Raw genomic sequence first — 20,756 nt, 5'->3', positions numbered from 1 at the left:
TGGCTGTAGGCTAGGCCTAGTCAGTGATGAGCCTGTCAGGATCAGAGCATCTCTGCCTGGCTATAGGATACCCCAACAGACTTTTCTATCTTTTCTTTTATGGGTCACTTCACTTTTTAAATGTCTAATATAGAGATCCTTCATGTTTATTTTACTGCTTGTGGAAGCCCACTCTTTACAGTATGATAGTTGATAACATGTGTATGATTGGATAGACAGGTAGAAAGTCTATGGTGCTATGATGTCACCACAACATTGATGACAATTTCCTGTTTCAACTAGAGAATCAGTAGCTAGCTGTCTATGGTAGCTAGCTAGCACTGTGCTAAATTTGATTTAATTCAATAGAAACGTGTTGTCATAAACATCGTTAATTGCAACCAGTAGGTCCTACTAAGAAGAACAGGAAATGTCTACCAGCTCAGGTTGGTGGTAGAACAATGGCAGATCAGCTAGGTTGGAATATTGCAGCTGTTTAACTAAGTTAATGTTAGTTAAAGTTAATGTTAACGTTAGCCAGCTAACGTTACATTCTGGTGAAGTTAGCAAACCTTATGTTGATGTTTAACCTAGCTGACATATTACACCGTCTGCAAGCATTGCCATTATTGTTTAGCGGTGCCATCATGTTATTTTGTTGTTAGTAAATGCCCATTTTATCAGGCACTTTAACAACTGGCAACCGGCTCGCTTGCATATTACATCTGGCAACCCAGGTTGCCTTCATGTAAAGTCATGGCCACCTGACTGTTGGTTTGGTTCATGTTAAACAAATTAAAAGCGATGTGAAATAAGCCCATATCCTTCACGCTAGGCCTTGCTAACTTCATGAGGTTTGCATTTCACGTAGGCTTAATGCACGAAAGTTGTCACATGAAACAATGACACTTGCTTTCGTTATAGCCCCTCTGTTGGTGGCTAACTTTCATGTCTGTCATAACTTTCTCCGATGTCCAGATATTGCTTGTTTTACAAATCTTCAAATTAAACTGGTCAGACAACAGATTAGTGGCTTTTGTTAGTTACATCGATGACCCCGAATCAATGATATATGATCAAGGACCTGTATCTGTATTTAAGGAGTTTTATCTCACATAAGCCTACATAGAGACAGTGTAAAACATAGGCTACGCATTATGTAGTTCCACTTACTGTGCGAGTGGTCCCCGACTATCAAATTATTTCTAATATATTGCCACGTATGCGTTATATAAATTATATCACCTGCGACAATTATATAGAACTATATTGAGTTAGAATGATAGAAGAATTATATCTATATTACCAACTATGTGTGTGTGTGTATTGTGTATGTATATATATCATCAACTGTGCCAGATGTGTTGATCTGGGCCTAACTGTCTTTTCAATGGCACAGGTGAGATTTCAGCTGAGAAGACGCAGGAGGATGTATCAGCTTCAACAGCTGTGGAAAAGTCGCCTGAGGATGACTATGAAGCCTATGATGATGACAACTACTGTAAGTTGGATGCAACTAAAAGAAGTTTGAATGTTTCAATGCATGCATTATAGAGAGGTGAGAAAGGAAGTCCACGCACTATACTAGGTCTCATTCATTGGCTTATTAACGAGGCTCCCCAAGTTGATGAATCGGAGCTACAGTGTGTGGACTTTCCTTTTCATCCCTCCATGTTGCTTCTTGGAGTCCAGCACCTGTCTTGTTTGTTATGTGCGCACCTGTGCACCTGACTACTCGATGAGTGCACTATCCGGTCAGACAGAGTGAAGAAACCTACTCTGTTGCAACAACAGCATCGTAGCGTTTTGGTTAAGGAGCTGGGCTAGCATGCAGTAGCCAGAAAAGTTGTGGGTTCAATACCCCAGCTTCCACCGTTGTGCCCTTGAGCGAGGCACTTAATTTAAGTTGCTCCGGGGACAATGGCCCTTGTAACATAATTCATATATCGGAAACGTGCCAATTACCAACCATTTCGTTCGAAAATTCTTAAACAGCAATGTTTTTTAATACTTCAAAATAACATTTGATAAATGAACCTTAGATTTTTTAGTAGCCATAGAGGTGTGTAGATTTGAACAAAATCTAATTTGGTTCCTACCGGGGCTTTTACTGCCTGAAATATCTGATTTCCATGCTCGGAGTTTAGTGCTGGGCTGGTGGGTGCCTATTCCCAACCTTTCTCTCGGCACATCAACGGTTAGCCTGAGAATTCTCGTTGCAAATGAAAATTCCACTGGAGCTCCAAGCGGATTTGTACACGCAGCCTTACAACACTGTTTACAGCTCTTCGAGTCACGGTGAAATGTAATTTTTGGTACATAGCTAATTTAAATACACTTACGGTGTGGGTGCTTGCGTTTCTTTAGGAATCCGCCGTCTTGGTTTGTATAGAAATTAATATTAAGTGACACATACACGTAAGAGGTTGGAAATACGAGACGGTTGGTAATAGCTGACGTTCCTATAGATAGTTAGATAGAGATAAATAGATCATAGGGACAATGGCCATAATTCATATACACTATATGTGGCTTTGGATAAAAGCGTCTCTTAAACAAATACATGTACTCCCATAGTGATGTCGTCTATGCTCTCTCCTCCCTCCCAGACTGTGAGAAATGCCAGTGCTGCTTCTGGAGTCAGTGTGAAGTCCACGGTCCCCCAGTCTTCGCCCTGGACTTCCCCTGCTCGGTTGGGACCCCTCAGAGAGCTCTCCTCACTTTGCCTGCTGGCCTGGTCGTTGGGAGGTCACGGGTCAAGGAGAGCAGCCTGGGGATTTTCAACCAGGGGCAGGTGGTGCCGGTCGGAATGCATTTCGGGCCGTACAATGGTGAAACGACCTCTGAGGAGGAGGCTTTGAAGAGTGTCTACTCCTGGGTGGTGAGGACGCTCTCCCCTACTGGTCTTTGCTGCTCTCATTTGAAGATTAGTGTGATTTTAAAGTTAAGAGTAGCACCGTTTGGAGACATACAATACATAGCCTACCAAACATTATATAATGTAATTAACATGCTAATGCAAGATGAAGTGTTTTAGTTGCTTATCTGACTCCTTTTACTGTCTTATTCAGATTGTTAGGGGAAAAAAACACTACGAGTTCATTGATGCTGCAAGAGACACTCACTCCAACTGGATGAGGTATATCTCCCACTTCCTAGTGTTCTCTCTGTCTCAACATCTCGTAGAACTCCATTGAAACCTTAATTGGCATGACCGCTTAAAGCAACACAATGCAGTTATTTTTACCTTAAAATAAAGGCTTCTAACTTATTCTGTTGCTACGGTGACTTATAACACAGAGAATAGAGGCATTGCCAGTGTGTGCCAGGAATGCTTGATATCGCACTATATGATGTTGATCGGGTAGGATCATGACCCACTTAGTGATTTTAATAAGATTTTTTTTCATCACAAATAGTGTTGATATTGACACCAAGGGGCATAAATACACCTTCTTCCATGATGTTGCTTTAAAATGTATGCTGTCACAAACAACACACGTGTGTCTCAGTCCAATCTCTCTCTTCTGTCTCATCTTCTCTTTCACTTCTCTCTCTTCTGTCTCATCTTCTCTTTCACTTCTCTCTCTTTCTGTCTCATCCTCTCTTTCACTTCTCTTTCTTTCTGTCTCATCCTCACTTCTCTCTTTCTTTCTGTCTCATCCTCTCTTTCTCTTCTCTCTCTTTTTGTCTCATCCTCTCTTTCACTTCTCTTTCTTTCTGTCTCATCCTCACTTCTCTCTCTTTCTTTCTGTCTCATCCTCTCTTTCACTTCTCTTTCTTTCTGTCTCATCCTCACTTCTCTCTCTTTCTTTCTGTCTCATCCTCTCTTTCTCTTCTCTCTCTTTTTGTCTCATCCTCTCTTTCACTTCTCTTTCTTTCTGTCTCATCCTCACTTCTCTCTCTTTCTTTCTGTCTCATCCTCTCTTTCACTTCTCTCTCTTTTCTCTCTTGTCTTTCCTTTCTCTCTCGTTCTGCTGTTCCCTCTCCCCTCACCCCACCCTCCACGGCAGGTATGTGATGTGTTCCCGTAGCAACCGCGAGCAGAACCTGGTTGCTTTCCAGCAGGGTGGTCGAGTGCTGTTCCGCTGTTGCGCCCCCATCAGGCCAGGCGAGGAGCTGCTGGTGTGGTATGCTGAGGAGTACGCCAGGGGCCTTGGGCTGACCTGGGACCAGCTGTGGCACCACAAACGCTCATCCACCTACACTAACACAGGTGACCACAAACGCTCATCCACCTACACTAACACAGGTGACCACAAACACTCATCCACCGACACTAACACAGGTGACCACAAACGCTCAACCACCTACACTAACACAGGTGACCACAAACGCTCATCCACCTACACTAACACAGGTGACCACAAACGCTCATCCACCTACACTAACACAGGTGACCACAAACGCTCAACCACCTACACTAACACAGGTGACCACAAACACTCATCCACCGACACTAACACAGGTGACCACACTCATCCACCTACACTAACACAGGTGACCACAAACACTCATCCACCTACACTAACACAGGTGACCACAAACACTCATCGCTCATCCACCTACACTAACACAGGTGACCACAAACGCTCATCCACCGACACTAACACAGGTGACCACAAACACTCATCCACCGACACTAACACAGGTGACCACAAACGCTCATCCACCGACACTAACACAGGTGACCACAAACACTCATCCACCGACACTAACACAGGTGACCATAAACGCTCATCGCTCATCGCAAAGGCAATGTCAGATATTATACCATGATCTAGGTTGAAAAGGGTGTCGTTTAAAAAGTGATATACAGTACTACACCTATGAAGTAGATCTGGTAAAAAAAAGTTTAATCGCCGTTCCATATCAATGCTGTGGTACAATGAATGGTAACTATAACAACGATAGTAGGACGACGGTTGAGCCTGGAGGCAGGCTTAGCAACAATGGAATCAACTGTAAACAGCTGAAAAAACTAACGATTTTAGCTCTAAAACTCATTTAGTATTAATAATTGATTTCATATTTATTTATTTCGTAAGTGACCATGGTATAAACGGGATAATGCCCTTCGATGTGTCCATTATCAGAAATAAATGGATTTCGCGGAAGCAACCGTCCTCCGCTTCCGTCGAACGGTTCACGCCTCCGCGTCGTCCATTTAGTAAGGGATAATGTATAGAACGCCGGTCACGAACCGGACTCCCGACAATGACCGGCGTTCTATACATTATCCCGCTTATTACACGGCTACTTACCAAAACGACACAATTAACTCCCAACGATATGACTCTTTAGCCTACATAGCCTAGGCTATTTGTTACCGTTTCATCATGGCTTTTGCTGAGAAGAAAATAGTTTGCAACAACACACACTGAACTTGAATCAAACATTCTTTAGAACACAGCTGATCAACCGTCTGCTTTCACTTTTGAATGAAGTTCCAATCCTTGCGTAGTGATATGAAAGAATTGACTTAGAAGCACAAAGCCCATTTTCCTTGACAACGGTCTGTTATTCAGAATTAGCAGACCGCCGAACGTTGGGAAGGCCCATTCAAGTGAATGGAGCATTCTGCAGCACTGTGAAGAGCCGTGTAATAATTTCTGATAATGGACACCTCGTCGGGCATTATCCCTTACATATACAGTATATACTGTATGCAAACACATCTCATGCTAGATGAAGTGGCTTGGTGAAGACATGCGTTGGGTTTGAATGTAATAATGGTAATGTTCCTGTTGTGCTCTTTTGCCTTATTAGATAAGGGTTCATCTCTGACGCTGCCTTGCCCCTACTGCCAGTTTTCCTTCCCTGCCAAATCCTACCTGCAAACGCACGTCAGGCGCTCGCATGCAGAGCAGTACCACAACTTTCTGGAGACCCATCCTGTCGAGTCCGAGTTCGAAGAGGTGGACCCACGCCTGGACCTGGATATCTGCCTACTGGGCTCAGATGTACCGCCTTCTTCCCAGATGGAGCCAACCACAGGCACTGGCCAACAGGGAAGTGAATCCATGATTGGACGAGCTCCCTGTCAGTCGGAAACATCTGACCAATCCCAACCATCGAATGGCCTGAGGTGCTGGAAAAGGATGAGTGACTCTGATTGGTCTAAAGACACGTCATCGGCGTCAATGTCCATCAATGACAAGGGCCACAGTTGCCCTCGCTGTGGGCGAACGTTTGCGAGGGCATACCACCTCAAGCGCCACGTGAACTCCGTCCACGATCCAGACAAACTCTACTGGTACAGGAAGAGGAAGTCCTCCAACCCCCGCAAGCACCAGCCGAACCCGGAAACAGAGACAGAGGAGGAGGACGACGAGGAAGAGGAGGCGGAGGAGAGAGCAGGGGCTGATGGGGATGAGGCGAGCGCGCCCGTGGAGGTCTACCCGTGTGCCCGCTGCTTCATCGCCTTCATGAGCCTGCAGAGTCTGCAGGAGCACATGGAGCTGCAGCACGCACAGGGTCAGGGTCAAAGGTCAGACGCCACTGAGGAACCGGGCGATCCGTCAGACCCACCGTACGAGCCTCCCGTTCGCAAACACAACACGAGGAGAGGCGCTGTCCAAGCGCCCGCCCAGAAGAGAGGGAGGGGGAGGCCACGCACCAGAACCCTCGGACCGACCCGACCGACCCAGCCCAAACAGAAGCGTCCGCAGAAGGTCCAGCAGGGCGACGGCGACAGCGAGCCTCCACCTGGCGGCCAAACGTTCATCTGCAGCCAGTGCGGAGAGGCGTGTGGCGACGGTGTCACTGCTGCCTCTCACGGCTGCTGCGCCCAGACGCCAGCGGCGCCGCCGCTGCCCCAGCATGGCACGCAGACGCAAGCGGCGGACACACAGCTGACGTGCGGCGAGTGCCAGAGCATGTTTGCGGACGCGGCGTCGCTGCGGTCCCACGGCTGCGTGCAGGTCGGCGAGGGCCCCTACAGCTGCGCCCAGTGCAGCCTGCGCTTCAGCCAGCCGTCCAACTTGCGCCGCCACCAGCGCTCCGTCCACGCCATGGTCAAGCCCTACTGCTGCGGCCCGTGCGGAAAGTTCTACACGCAGGCCAGCGGCCTCCGCCGTCACCAGGAGGGACGCCAGCACAAGGGACGACGGACGGCCTGTGCCAAAGCTAACGCTAAAGCTAACGCTAATGCTAACGCTAACGCTAATGCTAATGCTAACGCTAATGCTAACGCTAGCACCGCCGTCACGCCAATCATCACCACTGCCGCCACCATCTACTCCTGCTCCTACTGCCAGTTCTCCTTCACCGCACAGCGCTACCTGCACAAGCACGTGAAGCGGCACCACCCGGCAGAGTTCATCCAGGCGCAGGAATGCAGTGAGGGGGAGGGCGGGGAGGTGGGCGACGGGTTGGGTGACGCGGAGGAGTTGGCGCGGATATCCCAGAGCTGCCCCCAGTGCGAGAAGACCTTCTTCAGCGTCAAGGGCTTCAAGTCACACCACTGTTTCCGCCGCGGCAAGCGCGTCTGCCCGTGCCACGTGTGCGGCAAGCGCTTCAGCAACGTCTACAGCCTGCGGCAGCACGAGCGGACGCACACAGGCGAGAGGCCCTACGCGTGCCCGCACTGCCCCAAGAGCTTCGCCGTCTACGGCCAGCTCAACGTGCACCTGCGCACGCACACCGGCGAGCGGCCCTACCTGTGCGCGCAGTGCGGCGAGGGCTTCCGCCAGTCCGGCGACCTCAAGCGGCACGAGCAGAAGCACCTGGGCGTGCGGCCGCACGCGTGCCCGCAGTGCCCCAAGAGCTTCAGCCGCCCGCAGAGCCTCCGCGCCCATCTGCAGATCCACAGCGGCATGCGGCTCTTCCACTGCACGCAGTGCAGCAAGGCCTTCACCCGCAAGTACCACCTCACCAGGCACCTCCACAAGATGCACTCCTCCTGAGACGCGCTGCAAGGCCTTCATGCATGGAGAACAATTCACGCAACACCCTCCACAGGATGCTGTCCTGAGAGGAATGAGAGGGTAGCAGCAGAAATTATCTGTCTCAGATAGATAGTCTCAGTGGTGGCAGAAGTGAAGGTGATTATTCATGACTAATTGGCTTGAGATGCTCTAAGAGTCGTCACCATCTCACCAAACAGCACCACACAATGCTGTCCTTGAGAATGGGTCATTCAAAGGCGGACACACTGACACTGGACCGGGCCAGACTTTGACCTTGGGTTCAATGGAACCCAGCCTGATGAGGGCAGGGGTCATCTGCCATGTAAATGATGATTATATCATCACAAAACATAACTATATTATTAACATGTATAAATAATTATAGCATTATAGTAATGATACCCCAGCACAATGATACAATCAGTAATGCAATAACTGAATGAGCAGATTATTGAATGGCAACGTCTATTAGTTATCAAAGTTTTAAGCATTAAGCATATGGGATTGCAATTTGCGCCATCTTTTACCGAAAGTGTATTTGCACTGTGTGAAGTTTTTTTTTTTTTTAAAGTGTTTCGGATTTGGTTTCCTGCTGTGCGGGCCTGGTGGGAAAAAGAAAGCCCCGGCTGTGACAATCAGTGTAGGACAGAGACTTTTTATCTTCTATCCTAGACGTCCTATGTCTATGAACACACAAGGATTCATATATGTCATCGCCTGAACCTCACATTACTAACAAGACTCATGTCACTTGTTAACAGTAATAGATAATAGTCAGTGTGTATCAGACTGACTTAACAGTCAGAAAATGTGTATTACATGTTTTCTCATGCTTGCTGAAAGATGCACAGGTTTACTATGACCTGTTCAGTTGTATGTTTCCAGACACAAATAGAAATGAGCTTTCAGTATCTTGTTATATGAAGCACAAACATACAGTAAGTAGGATTCACAGGAATACAAATTAACCTTCAGTCTAGTTGCTTAAGAGGACAATTAATTACAGTGATGTTAATTAAAATGATTGTCAATTGTTTGTGTATTTTCATTCAAAACATAACCCCCCAGATAATGCTCATTTGTGGTTACTTGACCAGGGAGATGTGGGTTTGGTTGTCCAGCGTGTTACAGTCCAGTCTATAACACACTGGTTCAATAAGTGACAGTCGCCTCGGAGAAACCAGAACTGCTCAAAATAAAACACTGAAAATATGCATAGAATACACCAGCAGATTATTTGTACCAGAATGTTGTTGCACAGCTTGTTGTGTGAACAGCACAGACATGGGCAGGAAAATGCATATCTGTCACTGGAATCATTATAAAGCTTATATCTTTAGCCCTGTTGATTGGTAAGATATGGACAGGCCTGAGAGATTTGAGTTACCATGGATCACAGTCAGCTTTCCTTCCTCACATCTAGGATTCTTCAGAACCTAACAGCATCATTTGATGCATCTATTCATTTGCTTTATGTTTTTTATATTCACCTTGTATCCAAAGTGACTCCCAACAATGGCTATAAACATTACATTAGCATTAAAAATGCACACTAAAGAAAACTCAAGTCATTTTAAAATCATAATAATACACTAATGACACTAAAGAACACTTTGGTTAAAAAGGTGTCAGCCAAATGTAATGTAATGTAATGATAATAAACATGATAATGACAACCATGTTAGCAAGTTTTCACAACAACAATAATTATACACATAGTCCTATATAAACCATGACTGTGTAAATTAGTCAGATCCATAGTTGAATTTGAGCACTTAGGACTGGCCCATACCATTAGAGATAATCCTGGTACAAGACCAGTGCAGAGGTTTTGGGCCAGTCTGCCTTTTTGAATTCATACTCCAGCCACAATGTGGCAGTAATGAGAAAGAAAGATCCAACACCACAAAAAAGTAGCGACAAACAATGAAGAAGTAAAGTTACCAATCAGCGTTCAAGACCGCTGATGAATAAACAATATGGTGGATTCCTGGCCGAAGTGTAGAAGACATCAATGAGTTCAGTTTATCTGTCGTATTAAACTAAACAAACCATTTCTATTAAAGGTAAAGGAGTTTATTGTATTGCATATATTCATTCTTTCATCATCACATCATAACTTTGGAATAGCCTGATTATGAAGGATTAACGTTAGCACACAATAGAGAACGAGTATTCAACGTTAGCTCATTTAGACGATGATTCCCTGGGTATGATGAAGTTGTCAAATTAAGATACCAAAATAGCGTTACACCCTTCAGCATATTGTATGTATTTTGTCATATGTATGTTGTTGGGTGTGTGTAACTGAGTACGTTTGGATAAAGAGGGTTACAGGTTAGGTTGATCATTTCCTCTGTCTGGTACTAGTCATGTGTAGCTAGCTATAAAATAATTTCAGCTGCACGTTTGTTTGGAGTAACTATTGCTAACACAATAAAACAAATGAGTTGAATCACTTCTTCAATCCATTTGCAGCCATGGTCTTATAATCGGTCTCTTATAATTCAGCCAGAATGATAGAGTAATTTCAGCTGACTTCTACTCGCTCCCCTGTGCTGACGATGTTATACTGAAGTTATGCAAACTGGTAATTTGTGCCAGAGCCCAAATACAATGGACATCGGGGTTTTGTGATAAAGTCAACTTTTTATGCTAATGAAACTATTTGCAATGAATTACTGGTAATATGCATTTGATCACTCTGCACAATAATCTAGAAACAATGTGAATCATCACCACACAAACTGAAACGGCAAAGTTTGCAAAACAATGCTAAAACTTTTGACCATAACTGTATAGTTGAGAAGCACAACTGCATTAGTCTGGATAAAGATAGTTATTTACTAATTTATCTTCATTATAAATAATAAAATATCTTCAATATAACATAATTTACCAAGCATTACATTTGTTACATTCAGTATTACATAGCATTACATTCAGTCTGATCAAATGGCTATGACCTTCCCTATGTGAAAAGTTGACCTTTGTAACTTGTGTCTCTCTCCATTTCGGTGTTTGTTTCAGTTTGAAGGTGGTCGACTGGCTCCGTCTGCGATGAAGGTGGTCAACCTGAAGCAGGCGATCCTGCAGGCGTGGAAAGAGCGCTGGAGTGACTACCAGTGGGCCATCAACATCAAGAGAAACTGCCCCAAAGGAGTCACATGGGACTACCTCAATCTCGCAGGTCAGTGCAGGAGTCAAGTCACTCGAGTCAAGTCACTTAATTTATATCGGACATTTGAAAACAACAGAGTTGACCCAAAGTGCTTCACAGTTGACGAGCTTGGATAGGACAAAACAAGAATGTAATGTAATGTAAAGATTAAAATAAACAAATATTTGAGGAGCAAGGAGTTAAAGCAAGAGGTGCAGAGCAAGGGAAGCAATGTTACAAAAACAAAGGAGCACGCTGGCATGTTTAAGTGTATATATATATATATATTCTTTTGATCCTGTGAGGGAAATTTGGTCTCTGCATTTATCCCAATCTGTGAATTAGTGAAACAAACTCAGCACACAGTGAACACACAGTGAGGTGAAGCAAACACTAATCGCGGCGCAGTGAGCTGCCTGCTACAACAGCGGCGCTCGGGGAACAGTGAGGGGTTAGGTGCCTTGCTCAAGGGCAATTCAGCTGGTCTGGGTTCGAATCGGCAACTGTCCGGTTACAAGTCCGAAGCGCTAACCAGTAGGCCACGGCTGGCCCACGGCTGTTGTGCCTTCATGTCTTCTCTCTGTGTGTAAGAAGAGGAAGCTTGAGAAGTTCTCTATTCACTATCCTAAAACCTGTTTCATCACACCCCATACGCCCCTTAGCTTGTTGTGTCCATATTTGAGTTCTTGTATGTTCTGTGTAGTGGTAGAACACGGTCAGCCCCGGTCACTGTTGTATTTGTTTCTGCAGAGGCTCTGATGGAGCAGGCGATGATTGGGCCGTCCCCCAACCCTCTGATCCTGTCGTACCTGAAGTACGCCATCAGTTCACAGGTACGCTCCTGCCCTGTCCACTGCTTCGGTCACAGCTCTGTGGGAGTGGGGTGTAGACTCTTGGCCACGGAGCTCCCTTCAGGACCATGCGCATTGAGGATAAAGTTAAAATCCCTTTATTAACACGTATTAACACAAAAGGCCGTGACAGATCATTTAAAAAAAAAATGCTTTCTTAAAAAAGCAAAATAGTTCTGCTGGTGATATTGTGTTTAAATTCCAACGGTCAAAATGACCGCCTTGGTAGTTCTAGCAATTTTGAAAGTCTTAGCAGTTCTAGTGTTAAAAGTTGGGGTATAGCAGTGGTAAAATGGAATGTTGGATTTTTTTTTACTTTAAACAACTTTAAACAAAGAATGTCTTGATGCAACTGTACCTGAAGTAAATCCAGCGGCCTTGCCGGTTCTACAAATGAGTTCTTTTTAAACATCAAGATCGTTTTGCATTCACCTGGAGTCAACTACCGCTACCTTTACAAACTGAGCACTCTGTATTTTTATCCTCTAGGGCTAGGCTGTAGAAATCTGTATTGTCAGAGTTGTATTATATTTGCCAAGGATCAGATCAAGTCTCATTAGAAGCAAAGTGTATTTCTGGATGTGCATTGAACGTATCGACTTTGTTTTTTCCCTTCAGATGGTGTCTTACTCCAGCGTCCTCACAGCAATGAGTAAGGTAGGTTTTCCACTTCACACTAGAACATTAATATTCTGTGTGGCTCACAGAAAATGGAGCACTTGAGGAACACTGCCCCCAACACATGCACGTAGAACACTTGAGGAACGCTGGCCCCAACACATGCACATAGAACACTTGAGGAACACTGGTCCCAACACATGCACATAGAACACTTGAGGAACACTGCCCCCAACACATGCACATAGAACACTTGAGGAACACTGGTCCCAACACATGCACATAGAACACTTGAGGAACACTGCCCCCAACACATGCACATAGAACACTTGAGGAACACTGCCCCCAACACATGCACATAGAACACTTGAGGAACACTGGTCCCAACACATGCACATAGAACACTTGAGGAACACTGGTCCCAACACATGTACATAGAACACTTGAGGAACACTGGTCCCAACACATGCACATAGAACACTTGAGGAACACTGCCCCCAACACATGCACATAGAACACTTGAGGAACACTGCCCCCAACACATGCACATAGAACACTTGAGGAACGCTGCAGCCAAACTCATTCCACATGTTAAACCTCTTCTGCAGTTTGATGACTTCTCCCGTGAGCTGTGTGTGAAGTCTTTGCTGGAGATCATGGACATGTTCTCCCATCGTCTCAGGTACAGACCACGGCACTATCCACTTCCTGCACGGCACTATCCACTTCCTGCACGGCACTATCCACTTCCTGCACGGCACTATCCACTTCCTGCACGTGCTTGCACTCACTCACCTCTTGTCCTTTTGAAGACTTATGAATTTCTCTGCTTTCTTGTGTGTGTGTCTGTGTGTGTGTGTGTGTGTGTGTGTGTGTGTGTGTGTGTGTGTGTGTGTTTGGATGCAAATTGTATGGATGCACAAATATGTGTTGTGTGTTTGCGTTGTTGCACATTATATTGGTGCACATATATGAGTGTGTGTTTGTGTGTTCGCATGGATGCAAATTGTATGGATGCACATGTGTTGTGTGTTTGCATTGATGTATGTGTGTGTGTGTGTGTGTGTGTGTGTGTGTGTGTGTGTGTGTGTGTGTGTGTGTGTGTGTGTGTGTGTGTGTGTGTGTGTGTGTGTGTGTCCAGCTGCCACGGGAAGGCTGAGGAGTGTATCGGGCTGTGCCGCTCGCTGCTGTGTGTGGTGGTGTGGCTGCTGCAGGGCTGTGCCTTCTACTGTGAGCGGCTCCGGGAACAGCAGGGGGCGCCGGCGAGCCAGGGAGCCCCAGCACCGTCCCCATCTCCAGGGCCAGGAGCAGGAGCAGGAGCCGGGGAAGCCAGCCTCAAGGCCTGCCAGGAACGCCTGGAGAGCCTCATCAAGAGCACCAAGAACCGCGCGCTCATTTACATCGCCAGGGTGGAGGAGCAAGGTGCGTGTGTGTGTATCTGTGTGTGTGTGTGTGTGTCTGTGTGTGTGAGTGAGAGAAATTAATAGCACCAAGAAAAGGGTGCTAATTCACATCGCCAGGGTGGAGGAGCAAGGTACGTGTGTGTGTGTGTGTGTGTGTGTGTGTGTGTGTGTGTGTGTGTGTGTGTGTGTGTGTGTGTGTGTGTGTGTGTGTGTGTGTGTGTGTGTGTGCGCGTGCGCGTGCGTGCGTGCGTGAATCAAGAATCAGGCCCTCATTCACATGACCAGGAGCTGTGAGTGTGACTGTGTGTGAGAGAGAGAGAGAAATTACTAGCACCAAGAATCAGGCCCTCATTCACATGACCAGGAGCTGCGTGTGTGTGTGTGTGACAGTGGATGGTGAATATGTGTTTTGTTATGCTTCTTCTGACCGCATATCTAGAGACTGTTTGCATCAGACAGTGTCTGTACACATGCTCCAGTCTAACTGCTGAATGTAGATGTGTTGGAGATGATATGTAGTATCCTCTGCTGGTGTTTTCCTTTAGCGTCATGGACCAATGTGGAGCAGGCTTTGGTCAAACTAACAGAGAACCTCGGCAGCCTGACCAATCACACGCTCAGAACCAAACTGGAGGAGAGTGCGGCACTAGTCAAGAGGTGGGCATTTGTGGATATTCGTGTTAGTCAGTGTGTGTGATCCACATGCACCTACACGTGTGTGTGTGTGTGTGTGTGTGTGTGTGTGAAAGCATGTGTAGTGTTTCCCAGAGAATTGAATTCCATTTGTGGTGGTTGGTTTGCAGAATTAACTTGAATACAACAGTTAGCACAGCGTGGTTATGATGCTAACCAGATTTAAGCACAATTTAGTACAATCTTGAAAATCATTGTGTGGTGGTCAATGTTGATATTGTGGTGGTCAATGTTGATATTGTGGTGGGCCGCCACAAATAAGTCAATGTATGGGAAACACTGGTGTGTGTGCAGGCATAGGATTTTACTTGTGATTCAGGCTTTCAGTGCAGATCAAATCCTGTTCAGAAATCATTTGCAAGTCATTTCACATCCTCCTCTCCTCCTCTGCTCTTCTCTCCCTCCCTCCCTCCTCTCCTCCTCCCATCTTCCCTCCCTCCCTCCCTCCTCTCCTCTCCTCCTCCCCTCATCCATCCCTCCCTTCCTCCTTCTCTTCCTCCCTCCCTTCCTCCTCTCCTCCTCCCCTCATCCCTCCCTCCCTCTCCCCCTCCTCTCCTCCCCCAATCCATCCTCTCCTCCTCCCTCCTCTCCTCTCCTCATCCCTCCTCTCCTCCTCTTCTCATCCCTCCCTCCTCTCCTCTCCTCATCCCTCCTTCTCTCTCTCCTCTCCTCAGTATCCCCCAGATGTTGTCGGTGCAGTCGGACCCCCCGGTGCTCACGTCCTTCCCCTCGGTCCACGCCTTCGTCATGCTGGAGGGCACCATGAACCTCACAGGGGACACACAGCCCCTGGTGGAGCAGCTCATGATGATCAAGAGGATGCAGGTGAGATTGGGCCTTACCGGACTACAACTCCCAGCATGCATAGTGCCTCAGTGTGTTATAAAGTCTATATCCCTTTAATTGTTAAAAATATGTCTTTGTCCGTGTGTGTGTGTGTGTGTGTGTGTGTGTGTGTGTGTGTGTGTGTATGTGTATGTGTGTGTGTGTGTGTGTGTGTGTGTTTGTGTGTGTGTGCGTGCTTGCATGCGTGCCCGTAGCGTATTCCTGCACCGTTGTTTGTGCTGGAGATCTGGAAGGCTTGCTTCACCGGCCTCATCGAGTCTCCAGAGGGCACTGAGGAGCTCAAGTGGACTGCCTTCACCTTCCTCAAGGTCAGTGATTGGCAGCTGGGCTGACCAATCTGTGTGGCCAGCATACATACATAATACCATGGATGAAATATGCAAAACAGGTCCAATCAAAATAGCTGCTGCTGATATTTTTTATTTACAATATTTAAAAGAAATATACACTAATTGAGAGAGAGAAAGGTGCTCTAAGCAATGCCACTCATTTTTTAGGCTAAAACATTTAATGTCACTTACTGCAAACATCACCTAACCAACCGCTAGCTGTTTGTGTCCTGAATACACTGTAAAAAAACGCGATCTCTATGGACAGTCGAGGCTCCAAAAACGGCAACAAAAACAACCTGGGCAAACCTAGCCCATAAAAACAAACTGTTCCAGCAAATCACAGACGAGATGCGCGTTTAGGAGAGTTTCAATTGAGTTTCTTGAATTTCCCCTTGGGGATCAATAAAGTATCTATCTATCTATCTATCTATCTATCTATCTATCTAATTGCACGGGAGCAGCACGGGAGGGAGGGGAAGTAGCGAGCTAGCTCTCTGCTTTGTTTGAAAGTCAACAGAAGTGACGTTACCCAGCATCGCTTAGAGCACCTGCATTTGAATATGCATGACTGAGATGTTTTATGTAATGTTTTATTTTATCATTATTTTTGATACCTGTGTGGTCTTGATGGTACAGATTCCTCAAGTCCTGCTGAGGCTGAAGAAATACCCACAGAGTGACAAGGTACAGCTACAAACACCACACCAACAAACACACTGTACGACGTGGGCCTTGTCAGAGTTTTTGAACTTTGTCTGTGTGTCTGTGTGTGTGTGTGTGTGTGTGTGAAACGAAAAGATCAAGACAGACTGGTTCTCCCCCCCACACGAACAGTGCGCTACATTGGAAACTGCCATAAATAACTTACCAAATACACCTGACAGAATACATGAATACAGAATACTGAAATACATGATAGTTGTAATTATTGAACACACCAAAGCCGTTACAATAATAGAAATTGGTTGCTCTTTCCATGCTTAGATGGACATCTGCTATGCTTCAAAACTGTTAAAATATCAACCATGGTACAATGTTTTCAATAACTCTGGCTACTCCTGTAAAATCATTGCCCTCATTTTTGGTAGTTTAGGCCATGTGCACAAGATGTGTGTACGAGGCCTACAGATCTGTGGACTACATAAGAACAAGGCCAAGAAACTGACAAGATATTGCTCTGTATCAGCAGTAATTAGTAGCCTCTACATATGGAGGCGTAGGTGCCACCTTTACCCCTAATGTGCATAATGGACTGGGATATTGGCTGCTGTTGTACACCTTTCTATCAATTTTGGATTATGCCATGATATATGATTATCTTCTAATCCAAATAAAGAATTTAAATGTGTGCGTATGTGTGCGTGTGCGTGTGTGTGTGCGTGTGTGTGTGCGTGTGTGTGTGCGTGTGCGTGTGTGTGTGCGTGTGTGTGTGTGCGTGTGTGTGTGTGCGTGCGTGTGGTGTGTGTGTGCGTGCGTGTGTGTGCGCGTGCTTCCCCCTTTGCAGCAGGACTTCATGGAGGATGTGAACACGGCCTTTGAGTATCTGCTGAAGCTCACGCCGCTCCTGGACAAGGCTGACCAGAGATGCAAGTGAGTGACAGCTGGTCAACTAGACCACCATTACAATCAGTAGTGATACCAGCTGGTCAACTAGACCACCATTACAATCAGTAGTGCTGGTCAACTAGACCACTATTACAATCAGTAGTGATGGTCAACTAGACCACCATGGTCAACTAGACCACCATTACAATCAGTAGGGAGGTTAAGTCAGGAAGCTGATGATCCACTGACAGGTGGTGGCAGGCACTGGGAACTGGGTGAGCGTCATAGTTCAGAAACCACTATTACAATCAGGAGGGAGGAGCAGCGGGTCTCTATTGTCATTTCCCAACTATTAGTCGTGGTTTATGCATTGATTTTGCAAAAATTCTTCAGCTATGAGGTTAATACACACATGAGCAGTTAATACAGTATTAATATATATATTTTATTTTTTTTACCTGCATAAAACACTGTCCTGCGATTTATACACAATGCGGCTAATACACAGGAAATTACTGTAGTCAACTAGTCCACTATTTAATTCACTAGTCATGTGCAAAGCTACACATACTAAACGGGCTAGACATTGCCAATTGTAAGGAATTCTTCACTGTGAATGAGAGCTGTTCCACGCTGACATGTAAGCTCTGTACAGCTGCATTAAAGTGCAACTAGAAATTACCAGTGCAAAATGCAAACAATGCAATGCAAAAGTGGTCAGCGGAATGATAATATGAAGCCTAGGAGGAACATTTTCATGCACTGTAATAAGACCACATCCACTGTGGCTAACCATCTAAAGATGAAGCTGGAGGGGTTGTCAGGTGGAAAGGGATTGAAAGCAGAAACTAACAACTAATACAGTTACATGTTTTACAATAAATATATGTTATCCTTCACACATAGATATTAATGAACAAGGTCCTTAAATATTTAAATAATGACAAACTTGATGTGCTAAATATCTTCAACCTCAATTATGCTGCTAACTCCATTTTTGATGAGTGATATGAGATCTGCTTCTTTGTGTTGTTCCAATGCAAACAAAATAAATAAACATGTGAATATCAAAACATTGGTGAAGGCAAACATTTCCGGGAGAGGTGGTGCATTATCTGACAGAAGTGCAGGAGACGTTGAGGGTGTGTAATGTCAACACCTCATCAGAAAGCTATAAGCCAACTTTCAACTAAGTGTGTTTCCCAACCTGTGGTTTTCCTGTGGTCGTGAGTCATTCAAGCGTTTCTGAAGCATGGAGTGCAGGTGGAACATCTGCCAGACAACATCACTAAACGATTTCAGACGGGTTTCCCGTTTACCAACAAAACTAGATGCGCGCGCAGCCGTGGGGCAGAAGACGCTTGGTGGCCGTCCACAACGTTAGAAACTTAACCTAATAGTCGGCTGCTGTAAGCTACAATCAGATTATTTTTGTATACCCCTGTTGTCTCAATGATAATAACATCTCATTTCAAACTATATTTCAGAGTTTGCCATTCATTTGCATTATTAATATAACATCGTATTTTGTCATTTTTGGCGAAGACATGCATTCCGATATTGAACATTTTGATGATTCTCTAACCATCATGATTTGGAATTGGTGCAGTTTTCACTCATTTTATTCTTTATATGGAGAGCACTGCTCTATGTTGTTCTATGGTGCTTTCTGCCTCTTAGTTGCGCACTTATGTTTTCGTGACGTTGCATAGAAATCCATGTATAGTAGTTCTATTGTAGTGTATAATACCTCTATGATAATATCCTTACTCTCTATACTGTTCCTATAGTACAGTCTTAAAGTCTTAAAATGCCCCCCTCAAAGTATATTCACTGCAAAATCTGCTTATCTAACACAATCTAACCAAGTGTTATTAATCTTATATCAAGATAAAAAAAAACTAGGTATTGTTTTCAGTATAAAGAGACTTACCTAGCGCTTTCTCATGAAATCATTTGACTTAATTTAAGAAAAGTTTGACTTATTTTAAGACATCTCATCCTGAAAACAAGCAAATTTGTCTGCCAGTGCGTTAAGCAAATTTGTCCTAAAAACAAGCAAATTTGTCTGCCATTGCGTTGAGTAAATTTGTCTTGATAAGACTCCTTAAAATAAGTCAAGGTCTTCTTAAATTAAGTCAAAATGATCTTACAATACCAAATAGATTCTTTGATCTTAATAGAAGATTATTAACACTTGGTTAGATTTCATTTTTTGCAGTGTTATGATTACATTCTTGCTGCGTAGGATTCGGTTCGACTGAAAAAACAAGGTTCGGGGGCCAGATCCGAGGTGCCTACGATTCTAAGGGTGTGTTCACACTTGGTCCCTTTCAGCCTTCTACGAACAAGCTCAGATGACGATGACTCAGCATTTTTTGTGCATATGCGAACACGGCAACCGAGCTCAGATGACGATGACTCAGCATTTTTTGTGCATATGTGAGCACGGCAACCGAGCTCAGATGACGATAAACGCGAACCGAACTGAGACCCCCTCGGGAGGTAGCCTCGGCACAGTTCGCTTTGAAGTCTACCCCCTCGGGAGGTAGCCTCGGCACAGTTCGCTTTGAAGTCTACCCCCTCGGGAGGTAGCCTCGGCACAGTTCGCTTTGAAGTCTACCCCCTCGGGAGGTAGCCTCGGCACAGTTCGCTTTGAAGTCTACCCCCTCGGGAGGTAGCCTCGGCACAGTTCGCTTTGAAGTCTACCCCCTCGGGAGGTAGCCTCGGCACAGTTCGCTTTGAAGTCTACCCCCTCGGGAGGTAGCCTCGGCACAGTTCGCTTTGAAGTCTACCCCCTCGGGAGGTAGCCTCGGCACAGTTCGCTTTGAAGTCTACCCCCTCGGGAGGTAGCCTCGGCACAGTTCGCTTTGAAGTCTACCCCCTCGGGAGGTAGCCTCGGCACAGTTCGCTTTGAAGTCTACCCCCTCGGGAGGTAGCCTCGGCACAGTTCGCTTTAAAGTCTACCCCCTCGGGAGGTAGCCTCGGCACAGTTCGCTTTGAAGTCTACCCCCTCGGGAGGTAGCCTCGGCACAGTTCGCTTTGAAGTCTACCCCCTCGGGAGGTAGCCTCGGCACAGTTCGCTTTGAAGTCTACCCCCTCGGGAGGTAGCCTCGGCACAGTTCGCTTTGAAGTCTACCCCCTCGGGAGGTAGCCTCGGCACAGTTCGCTTTGAAGTCTACCCCCTCGGGAGGTAGCCTCGGCACAGTTCGCTTTGAAGTCTACCCCCTCGGGAGGTAGCCTCGGCACAGTTCGCTTTGAAGTCTACCCCCTCGGGAGGTAGCCTCGGCACAGTTCGCTTTGAAGTCTACCCCCTCGGGAGGTAGCCTCGGCACAGTTCGCTTTGAAGTCTACCCCCTCGGGAGGTAGCCTCGGCACAGTTCGCTTTGAAGTCTACCCCCTCGGGAGGTAGCCTCGGC

At 45.8% G+C, this 20,756-nt stretch overlaps 2 protein-coding genes across 2 annotated transcripts in view; both read left to right on the top strand.

The window, feature by feature from the left end:
* Nucleotides 1–298: 298 nt before the first annotated feature.
* On the top strand, nt 299–8,923 carry prdm9 (PR domain containing 9). The gene is made up of 6 exons (XM_076267035.1): nt 299–425; nt 1,379–1,480; nt 2,589–2,860; nt 3,051–3,118; nt 3,993–4,195; nt 5,749–8,923. The coding sequence occupies exons 1-6, from the start codon at nt 410–412 to the stop codon at nt 7,884–7,886; spliced, it is 2,799 nt and encodes a 932-aa protein (XP_076123150.1). The 5' UTR covers nt 299–409; the 3' UTR covers nt 7,887–8,923.
* Nucleotides 8,924–9,866: 943 nt separating this feature from the next.
* Nucleotides 9,867–20,756, top strand: part of med24 (mediator complex subunit 24) — a 35,413-nt gene continuing 24,523 nt past the window's right edge. The window contains exons 1-11 of the mRNA XM_076267033.1: nt 9,867–9,955; nt 10,920–11,079; nt 11,800–11,882; nt 12,519–12,557; nt 13,127–13,200; nt 13,660–13,940; nt 14,467–14,578; nt 15,289–15,439; nt 15,655–15,768; nt 16,429–16,476; nt 17,297–17,382. Coding sequence (XP_076123148.1) covers nt 10,950–11,079; nt 11,800–11,882; nt 12,519–12,557; nt 13,127–13,200; nt 13,660–13,940; nt 14,467–14,578; nt 15,289–15,439; nt 15,655–15,768; nt 16,429–16,476; nt 17,297–17,382 — 1,118 coding nt within the window. The 5' untranslated portion in view covers nt 9,867–9,955; nt 10,920–10,949. The remainder of the gene's footprint in view (nt 9,956–10,919; nt 11,080–11,799; nt 11,883–12,518; nt 12,558–13,126; nt 13,201–13,659; nt 13,941–14,466; nt 14,579–15,288; nt 15,440–15,654; nt 15,769–16,428; nt 16,477–17,296; nt 17,383–20,756) is intronic.

This window comes from Alosa pseudoharengus, unplaced genomic scaffold (assembly GCF_046254945.1).
Source record: "Alosa pseudoharengus isolate Yale_2024_CS ecotype anadromous, Long Island Sound unplaced genomic scaffold, YU_APseudo_1.1 YU_APseudo_1.1_scf_4, whole genome shotgun sequence".
NCBI lineage: Eukaryota > Metazoa > Chordata > Actinopteri > Clupeiformes > Clupeidae > Alosa > Alosa pseudoharengus.
The sequence above is the reverse complement of the archived record's forward strand: the minus strand, read 5'-3'. Positions and strand labels throughout refer to the sequence as shown.